The 10,654-nt window shown below is 46.3% G+C and overlaps 1 protein-coding gene across 2 annotated transcripts in view; it reads left to right on the top strand.

Moving 5' to 3' along the window:
* The window catches only part of ADAM12 (ADAM metallopeptidase domain 12), a 347,908-nt gene that overhangs the window by 316,154 nt on the left and 21,100 nt on the right, over positions 1-10,654 (top strand). The window contains exons 19-21 of one of the 2 annotated variants that reach the window (XM_077762961.1): positions 1,310-1,445; positions 2,039-2,147; positions 4,006-4,185. In XM_077762961.1, coding sequence (XP_077619087.1) covers positions 1,310-1,445; positions 2,039-2,147; positions 4,006-4,185 — 425 coding nt within the window. Of the gene's footprint in view, positions 1-1,309; positions 1,446-2,023; positions 2,148-4,005; positions 4,186-10,654 lie in introns of both variants that reach the window. The other variant, XM_077762960.1, reaches the window with a different exon arrangement.

Below are 10,654 nucleotides of genomic sequence, written 5' to 3'. Positions count from 1 at the left end.
CCAGGCTGAAAAGAACGTTTGGGTCAGGAAACCCAAAACAGTGCTTTTCCAGTGACACTAACAAGGGCATCAGGACTGTCCGAGACACATCCCCGATAGGACTTGTCAGTGGAGACAAAGTCCAGAAACAGGGAGGGTGTGAGGCGTTCTCTCCCAGAGTGGGGGCCCTGCCGCCCCGGCCGACGGCCTGCTGAGCATCCTGGCGGGCAGCAGGGTGGCGACGTCCCCTGCGCAGCCATCACCAGCAGCCTGAGGGGACGGCGGCCAGCTGCGGGAACCACACCCGACTGTCACTGGTGGGGACACAGGGACGAAAGAACGCACACCTGTGCTCTCAAGGAGTCCACAGAGCAGGGGCGCCGCAGGTAAAGCCGCCCCCCATCCCGGCAGCCCCCCTGACGGCCGCTGCGTCCAGACACCAGCCTCAAGGTCTGACTTCTCCTTCTTTTCCGCCCCCTCGAGGGGTCGCGGTGACTTTGTACTGACCGAAACAGGAGCAAACCACAGAAAGGAAGATGTTTCCTTAGAGAAAAAAGCACCCTCCAGATAGAGAGGTTTGCCTCCAAAGGCTGTATTTTGAGGCTCTAACAACATAACAAACAAAAATCTAAGAAAAACCAAACCCGTGGGCATTTCCTTTTAGCTAGGAGTTTTGATGAGGTTTGTTTTTTCTTATTCGTTTATTTATTTGAGAGATTTTAAAAGGCAGCGAGAGAGAGGGACAGAGGATCTAAAGCGGGCCCTGCGCTATCAGCAGCGAGCTTGATGCGGGGCTGAAACGCACAAACGGTGAGATCATGACCTGAGCTGAAGTCGGACACTTAACCCACTGAGCCGCCCAGGCGCCCCTTGTTTTCACCTTCTATTTTGATAATGTCCTGAAACAAAGTCTCGATATCAAAAAAGAAAAACAAGGAAACCAAACAAAAACAGACTAGAGAATGAGAGCAGAAGAGAGGCCGGAGGGGCATATTTGTGATGGGGGCTGGGAAGGTCATAGTTGCCCACTCCCTGCCCGCCCCGTGGCCACCATCCCTGCTGGGGGCGGGCGGGCCTGTGTGGTCAGGGCTGCGCTCCCACCTGCCATACTAGGCTCCTGTTGTCAGAAATGAACGACGGCAACACGGACGGATCCTTGAGTGTGACCTTTGAAGTAAGACTAATTTATCAGGACATCATTCAGGGATTCACTCACTCTGATGCTCTTCCTTCCTTCGAAGCTCGCATTGCGGTAAATGTCACCATCTGATACTTCCTGTATTTCATTCTCCCTGCCCTCTTTCCCTAAGTGAAATGCATTTTGTTTCAGATAACCAAGGTTTAACTATAGGAATCCTGGTGACCATCCTGTGTCTTCTCGCTGCTGGATTTGTCGTTTATCTGAAAAGGAAGACGTTGATACGTCTGCTGTTTACAGATAAAAAAACCACCATTGAAAAGCTAAGGTATCTTGGCTTTGGGTCCTCTTTTCCTGAAATGGCATTTGAAAGAATGTGCAACCAAACTGCTTTGCACTTTGTTTTCCTTAGCAAAGAAGAGGTCAGATGTTTAGATAATAAAACTGTTGTTTGGGATTTCTTAAAATCTGCCAGACCAGCCACAGAGATTTCCTTTGCCTTCAAACGATTTGCTGCTTATCATATAAATAAGCAGGGTGTTAATGAGTCCCACTGATATATTGTTTCCCGCCCTTACATCAGTAATTTTTACAAGACGTGGGATGTTGAAATATTTTCATCAGATGGGGTAGCGTTTGATCCAAATATATTCAAAGGCATTATTGCTGAAATGCCAGCCTTCTAGAAAATGTCTCCCAGGTGTTGCAAAGCCATGTATGCGCGGATTGCAAGAACTGGTTTAACAGAGTAGTGGCTTTGGGGGAGTGGGAGGGGGATCACGATTTTTTTAATCCTGTAAGAATGTTCACCATTTCCTTTGCATGTCTCCCACAACTGAGTTAAAATAAGTAAGTCTTTTTTGAGATTGCAAACCAAACANGGAGAATGCACTTGTTTACGTTTAGCGGGATTGCTCACAGGTGGGTGCGCCCTTCTCGGCCGTCGCGAGGCTCAAACCCCGGTCAGGCTCACCTCAGCCACCTCAGCAAAGGCCTGATAAGGAAGCCACCACATTCCAATATGTCAAAGGTAAGTTGTAAACAAATGTGAGAGGGCCGTGTGCGCGTTGAGACACCTGCATCTCAATGTCTTTCAACAAGAGCTCCAGTGGGACTCGATCCCGGAGATCTATAGATAGATCTGTAGCAGGAATAGCTCGCTGACACACAGAGTCCGCACACTGAGTGCAACAAAAGCTTGGGGGGGGGGGGATGGTCAAGGGCCAGAAGGAGGCCCGCTGTGTCCCAGGGATGCCCCACTAGATCCTTTAGGGGCGGGTCCCCCGTGTGATGTGATGTGTGCCACATTGTGAGCCACCATCCATCCAGTCACCCAGACATGCCCACTGCATCTGCCTGCCAGCCACGTTCCCAGCTCTGGGTCCTCTCCCTGTTGTTTTAGATGCCACTGGTGCAGTTTGGGTGAACTTCTTTGGCCCTGTACCTGCCGGGGCATCTCCGGGACTTCTACTGAGCCATGGATGGACCTATTTTGCTCCATCCCTGAGCTGTATGGGCACCCTGTCTACCCTCTGCTTTCAAAGAGCCGGATCCTTAACCCAAAGTACCTGCGGGCTCCCTCATGGCTCTGAACTGCCCTGCTCCCTCACGAGTTATTCACTCCAATATTTAGTTTTCCCATCAAGGGTTTCCGGTGTATCCACGAGAATTCTTGAAGATGGGACTCATTCAACAAGGGTCCAAATCACGGCAGTGAACAGTGCTGATGTCAAGAGATGACCAATGATTTTAAAAATTAACGTCACACATTTAGTAAGCCATAAACTCTCTTATCTCCTGTGTCTTACCTGATCTGAAAGCATGGAGGATTGGGCTCCTAAGAGGAGACTGTCAGTCCTATTAAGCTTTACCACCTCTCAGCCCCAAATGTGGGACTTGAGCAAGAACAGCTAGCTTTACCTGCGAGAGCCAAAAACAGCGGCTTAATGTTGAGAAGCCAAAAATGGGAAATGACCCAAATTTCCATCAACAGGTACAAGGGTAAACAAACTTTGGCGTACTTACACAGTGGAATGCTATTCAGCATAAGAAAGAATGAACTATTAATATACACAACATGAATCTCAAGATAACTATGCCAAGGAAAAGAAGCCTGGCAAAGAGTACATACCCTCTACCTCCATTTGTATGAAATCCTAGAAAATGAAAACTATTGTATAATGACAGAAAGCAGATCAGTAGTTGCAAGGGAGGAGAGCAGGGGAAGGGTGACGGTGGATATACGCTCATGATCTCTCGTATCGTGATGTTTTCATCGGTGTGGACGCATGTCAGTACTTCCCACGTTGTCCAGTCTCAGTATGTGCCATGAGTCATATGTCCATGGATCCCTAAGAAAGCCGTTGTTAGAAAGAGAGGAAGGGAAACGAGGCAGAGGCCAGGGGCACACAGCCCATGCTGCATCTCCTCGGTTCTGCCCTAAAAGTAGGGGCCTCGTGTACAATGTGATCCTCCAGGTGCAGGCCCCTCACCTCAGCTTCCAGAAGCTTCCATCCTCCTCGTGGGGGTCTTCCTCGGTTCTCTCTGAGCTTTGAGGGCATCGCCTTATGCCTCACTGCACAACTCCTTCCTTGTTTCCATAAGCTGTGGTGTGTGTCCTCAAACTCTCTGGCCCTTCCTCACGTGCCTTGCGCCTTATTTGTTAATGAATTAAGCCACATTTTAACATTCATGCGGAAATCGATCCCGCTAGTCCACACTGAGGAGGGAGGGGTGCTTCTGCTCCAGGTGTGAAGTTTAAACAAGAGATGAGAGCCTCCCTCTCATGGAACGGCACCGCCGGCCCCTTCAGCTACAGCAGACCCGTCAGCACCCGTCTCCTAAGGGTCTGAGACCCCTGACACCATGCCTTTTGTTCCGCCCTGCAGGACACCACCAGGAGGTGGCCGCAGTGTCAGAATCTTGACATCAGCGGGCCCCTCAGGGCCCTCGACGCCCCTCGGCCAAGTTCGCCTCAGCGAGTGCTCCCGCCCCTCCAAAAGGCTCCCCGCGCTCCCCTCGTCCCCGCCAGACCCCTGCCGGCCAACCCTGCTCTTCGGCAGGCCCAGGTACGCCTTCCGCCGCTACCGTGATGGATGCCGTTCAAATCCAGACCCTGCCACTTGTCAATGTCTAGATGCTCAACTTGCCGGGGCCTTGATAAAACAGAGATAATTCGGCTCCTCAGACGGTGAAGGAGATCAAGCACTTAGTACAGTGCTTGACATACAGTCACGATGCAGCACGTGCTCATTTTCTCAGGAATCGTTTTCAGAATAGTGAGGGTCCCCAGGCAACTTCCCACTAAATGGTGACACTTTGGAGCATGGCGGGGCCGCTGGTGATAGTGAGGCCTGGACAATTAAACGGAGATGGAGTATTATCACTTTAGGAATATTAATGGGCATACTTTCTTATCATTTTTCATTTTCTTTTTTGTTTTAAGTTGATTCATTTAGAGGGAGAGGAGTGGGAGAGCATGAGCAGGGAAGGGACAGAGAGAAGGGGAGAGAGAATCCCAAGCAGGCTCTGCATGGACAGCACAGGGCTCGGGCTCATGAACCATGAGATCATGACCTAAGCCGAAATCAGGAGTCAGTCATTTAACCTGCTGAGTCGCCCAGGCGCCCCCCATTTTTCATTTTCAAAACTATTTGCAAGAATTCACCCATTGAGTGTCTCCATATCAGCTGCAGTATTAGGCAGTCTATATTGTTGATAAATGAGTTGATAAACTCATTTTTATGCTGTTTTAGAAGTAACGGTTTCTGTTTGTTATGAACGTGAATAAGACATCATCTCACAATAGGAAACTTGAGGGGGATGGGTAATAAAAACAAGCAAGTAAAAACCACAGAGAAATAATCCCTGGTAAGTTTTCACTACTATCATTGTCGTACTTCTAGCAATTTCTATACTGAAATACTATAGGTGTATTTTGACATAATTTAGATTATTCTATATGCACATTGCTTTATATACTCCTTTTTGCCTTAAAATCATTCTTATTTACCATGGCATTAAAAATTCTTAGGACTGTTATTTGAACCATAGCACTATTCATATATAAAGAATACTTTTTTAAAGCCCTTACCAATCAGTGGGAAAGTTCTGACGTCTCTAAGTTTTGCTGTTACAAATCACTCTGTTGTGAAGGTCTAGACAGATAAATTTGGGAAACTTTAATTATTCCCTTAGGAGAGATTCCTAAAAGTGAAAATATTGCATTGAAAAATGCTATAACCCTTTTAAGCCTCTTAATACAGAAATTAAATATTCTTTCAGGACTACTGTGTCTATTTATGTTTCCACATTGTTACAGAGACCATGACTTTGCTAGTTCTAAGTATTACCATTTCAAACCTTTGCCAATTTGGTATTTTAAAAAATCTCTTTTTTTTTTCTATCTAGTGGTTCCATCACTTATTGAAAGAGGGTGTTAACATTTTCAACTATAAATATGTCTCTTCTAAGTCTATCAGTTTTTCCTTCATGTATTTTGAAGCTCTGGTGTTTGTGGTACACACAGTTAGGATTGTTGTGTTATCTTGGTCAAGGGACCCTTTTATCATTATGTCATGTCCCTCTTTAGTTCTGGTAATTATCTTTGTTCTAAAATCTACTTTATCTCATACCAATATATCCACTTCTGTTTTCTTTTGATTCGTGTTGCAAGGTTTATCTTTTCCCCAACTTTCTACTCTTAACGTACCTGTGTCATCTTATTGGAAATGAGTTTCTCAGAGACCGCATGTAGTTGGGTCATCCATTCCATCAGTCACTGCCTTTTAATAGGTGTTTAGATTATTACTTTTAATGGAACTATTGATGGTAGAATTTGTCTGCCATTTTAATATTGTTTGTTCCCTCTGATTTTTGTTTGTGCTCCACTTCCCTGAATTCCTATAGGTTAGCTGAACATTTTTTATTATTCCGTGTTGGTTTATCTCTAGTTTTCTTTGAGATTTGTCTTTGTATAGCTTTTTATACACTTGCTGTAAGGCAGGGATTCTCAGCCTCAGCATTGCTAGCATCTGGGGTTGGGTACCTCTTTGTTGAGTGGGACTACCCTGTGTGTCGTAGAATGTTTGGCTGCATCTTGGTTCCCATCAACTAGATGGCAGTAGCACGTGTCGTCATATCTCCAAACATTTGCCAGATGTCCCCAGGAGGACAAAAATCACCTCACTGAAAAACTGCTGCTCTAAAGGTCACGCCATATGTGCATAATTTATCACAGTCTACTAGTATTAGCCCATTATCACTGCAAGTGGTGGAATGTAGAAACGTTACCTCCTACAAGGTCTCTTTAGCCTTCTCCCTTTATCACATAGATATCTTGGGTGTTACTTTTATGTACCTTGAGAACCACTTCAGATATTGTATAATTTTGCTTTCAACCATCAAGCGTAAGTTTGAAAACACAGAGTGGTCTACTACATGGGGAGCCTGAGTGGCTTTGTCAGCAAAGCATCTGGCTCTTGACTTCAGCTCAAGTCATGATCTCACAGCTCAGGAGTTCAAGCCCCAAGTCAGGCTCTGCACTAAGAGTGACTGCTTGGGATTCTCTCTCTGTGTCTCTGTCTCTGTCTCTGTCTCTCTTTAAATAAATAAATAAATAAATAATGTTTTATTTATTTCTGAGAGAGAGAGAGAGAGAGCATGAGCAGGGAAGGGTCAGAGAAAGAGGGAAACACAGAATCCAAAACAGTCTCCAGGCTCTGAGCTAGCTGTCAGCACAGAGCCCAGTGCAGGGCTTGAACCAACGAACCATGAGATCATGACCTGAGCCAAAGCTGGACACTTAACCGACTAAGCCACCCAGACACCCCTCTCTGTCTGTCTGTCTGTCTGTCTCTCTCTTCCTGTCTCTTCCCCCACCCCAAAATAAACTTTAAAAAAAAGAGTAGTCTACTACATCTACTCATATATCCACCCTTTCCCTTTTTCTTCCTTCATTCCTGATATTCTGAGTTTCTTTCCATTATCATTTCCTTCCTGTCTAAAAAACTTCCTTTAGCTGTTCTGTTAAAGCAGGTCTGCTGGTCACAAGTTCTTTTGCTTTTCCTTCATCCAAAAATCTCTCTCTCACCTTTATTCCCGAAGGATATTTTCACTGGATATAGCATTCTAGGTTGCTTTTCTTTCCACATTTGAAAAACGTTGTTCCACCTCCTTCTGGCCTCTGTGGCGATGAGAAATCCACTAAAAGTTCCTCCCACAGTCCCTGTTCCAGGGAAGACATGGCCTCTTGTCATAAGCAGGATTGGAAAGCAAGGCTCTACCCCCTCCAGGAGGTGGTGCCCACTTGGGCACAGAGGAGATGGCTGTTTGTGTGCCCGCCTAGAGCTGGAGTGAGGTCAGGTATGCTCAGAATGTTTCTCTCTTACTGGGTCACCCTATTCCCCCATCTTTGGACTGGAGACAGTAGGCTTGCCTTGGGCCTCTTTTTTGGTCTGGTACCATCGGCATGTCCAGATTGGGAGCCTCTCCGGAGCCCAGGCCAAGAGATAAAAAAAAGGCAAAGACAAGAACTCGCTATCGTGTCATTCCATGAGTTCTGAGGTCGGTAGGCAGTCCGCTTACTTCTTTCCAGCTTTCAGAGCCTCCGTCCGTTCCTCTGCGAATTTTCTCCAAACTTGTTTGTTAATAATTTGCAGGACATAGAGGGTATAGTGTGTTTATTCCATTGTCTCCAGACCTCATTTCTCTTTGTGTTTCTCTGATTACTGGTACACTTGAACTGCTAACCAATGGTCTGCCATTAAATTGGCTGTCNTGGTCAGTGTTTTCTCTGCCATAATAAAAAATCCCACCACGGCCAATGTCAAGCAATGAACATGAGGTCACTAAATGAGCACAGAGACCTGGCTGACATGAACGAGTACGAGCCAGCACCAACACACCGCTGCTATCAACTGTATTTGTCTGTTTCTACCCCTTGCCTATGTTTTTCTCTTTGAGAGAGTTTTTCTTCCCGATTTATAAGAGTTTATTTTCCTGTTAGGACTCTTGACCCTTTTGCAGTAATTTATTATAAACATTTCCCTAATTTATCTTTGGATTTTATTTATGATATTTTGGGTTATAAAAGGGATTCCAGCTTTGAATATTTAAACATATTCACCTTGTGGGAATTCTCCCATTTCTTTTTGCTTGCGAAGTCCCCTTCCATTTCACCACCACTCAAGATCTACCTCTGGTTTCTTCTGTTTATTTTGCTGGCTGTTGAGAGTTCTTTTACATTTGTTTTTCTAACCTATCCTGGATTTACAATGGTGGAAGGCAGTAGGCACGTCCTAAACTTTTCTGGGCGATGGGACTTAACTCAAGATCTGATGAAAGCTTTGAACCTTCAGAAAACGCACCGGTACTCAGTATTTTGTGTGCAAAAAACGCACCGGTACTCAGTATTTTGTGTGCAAATTTCAGATTTCTACAGGGCCCATACACCTCTTCCCCACGGAGTCCTTTATACAGAGGCTCTCTATGTATCTTTAAGCAGCTTGCCAGTCCACCGTGTCAAACTGGGACTGCCTTTAACAGACCGTGGGATCTGAGGCCAGATATTTCCACTTGCTGGTATCCTTTTTTCCGGACAGCAGCGAATGCCTGCAGCAGTCAGTCACTCCCTCAAGATTTCCTTTAAAACAGTCACCCCAAAAAAGGCCTTCGTTCTGTTTTATGAAACTAAGGAAATGTTACCCTTTAAACATTAGGAACTGAAAAATCCACATTTCTCACTCCAGGCTGGTTGGTGTCTGTCTGGAGCTTTTCCGAGACATATGATAGAGATTAAGCTCACGCTTTCTCTCCCATCACACGTAGGGAACCGAAATTAATTCCATGCAGGTGTGGCGAATATTTGAAGGTGCCTCTTGGCAGAATGGATTGAATCCACTGACACTTTGCACTTTAGAGCCCCCGTGCCCTGCCCCATGCAACTTGACCTTAGCAGTGCCTCGTCTGTCCGAACTTACCATCCAGACATTCCGGAAGGAAAACGTTATCATAAACATAACATGTACCTCACATCGAAAGGGTTAGTTCTTTACAGAAAACATTTGATCTTTCCCTCGAATGTTCTATTTGATTCCAAAACTGGAAGACATTTGGATCAGCTCCCTCTCTTGTCCACAAATGTGCCCTTCCTGTGTCCCTGTCCTTCACAGTGAAATGGCCCTCAGAATGCAAGCTTTTCAACCTGACTCCCCAACCGTGGTCAAGGAAACAAACTTGCACTTCCTTTTCGTCCTGTCAGCTATGTTAGAGAAAACTAATCCAGGGCGTTCATGTAGCTGTTAGCTGACTGTGGCCAAGATCCCAAGTGGCCAAGTGTGTGGGCTTGGGAACACGGTAAAATGATGAAAAACAAAGGGGTCACAGACGTGTGGGATGCCCGTGTGTGTGTGTGTGTGTGTGTGTGTGTGTGTGTGTGTAGGCAAGAGCATCATAGAATGCCCTCCTTCTGCATGGCATTGAATCTCCCCTGCCCTAAAGGGAACACGCATTCTTGGGGGGATCAGACTGATCAGCATACATTTGCACATTACAGGTAACTTTCAAAGCACCAAAGGACTTTCCCTGCACCTGCTGTTGCTAAATAGGGTTCCTCTCAAGACTCCAGAAGGGAGGAAAGAGGAAAGAAAACCAGGGGAAGTTCCAGAGGTGGCTCTGGGTGGTAATGGTTGTTCTTCAGATATTTTATGCTGGTTTTCTCTGACTACAATAGTGTGAAAACTCAATCAGCTTTGCCCCCCCCCACCCCGCAGCCTCCACAAAAAGTCAATTCTACCATTATGGTAATTTTTTAAGGACAAAGAGTAATATGTGCTAAGGGAAGAAAGTAGAAGCACCTAGCAAGTGTGGGTCTTAAGCAGAAATCTGGAAGGAACTTCTAGGGAAGCCACTCGAAGCAGCGAGTGTGAGCGGATACCAGGCACGGGAGAGGAGAGACCAGCGCTCGCCAGCTGAAGAGTGCACAGAAGAATCCAGTGAAAGAAGCGCTTTTTAAAAACATTTTTTAATGTTTATTTTTGAGAGAGAGAAAGAGCACAAGCAGGGGAGGGTCCCAGAGAGAGAAGGGTGTAAGGATCCAGAGCAGGCTCCGTGCTGACAGCACAGAACCCGACGCGGGACTCGAACTCGCAAATGGCGAGATTATGACCTGAGCCGAAGTCTGGTGCTTAACCGACTGAGCCACCCAGGAGCCCCAGTGAAGCACTTTCTTGACTGCAGACTTTGTGAAGTCAACTGACCTGACTTCCAGGAAGAAGGAAGGGGAAGATGCCAGAAGCTCTGGGTGAGCTAGGCGCCCCTGGGGTGGAAACATCTGACACCAAGTTCTACGTTTTCCTTTTCTGCGTGCTGGTCCCCTATGACATCCTCAGACCTTCGGGGAAGCATGCCACCCATCACCACTGTGGCCTAGATTCAGTCCTGAGTAGGTTGGAGAAGGAAGGAGACGCTGATATCCAGAGAGAGCAGCACCGTGCAGTCAGGTCAGGTCAGAGATGCAGGAGAGGATCCAAACAGGGT

This window comes from Crocuta crocuta, unplaced genomic scaffold (assembly GCF_008692635.1).
Source record: "Crocuta crocuta isolate KB4526 unplaced genomic scaffold, BGI_CrCroc_1.0 scaffold466, whole genome shotgun sequence".
In the NCBI taxonomy this organism is placed as follows: Eukaryota; Metazoa; Chordata; class Mammalia; order Carnivora; family Hyaenidae; genus Crocuta; species Crocuta crocuta.
This window is presented reverse-complemented; position numbering and strand designations above follow the sequence as displayed.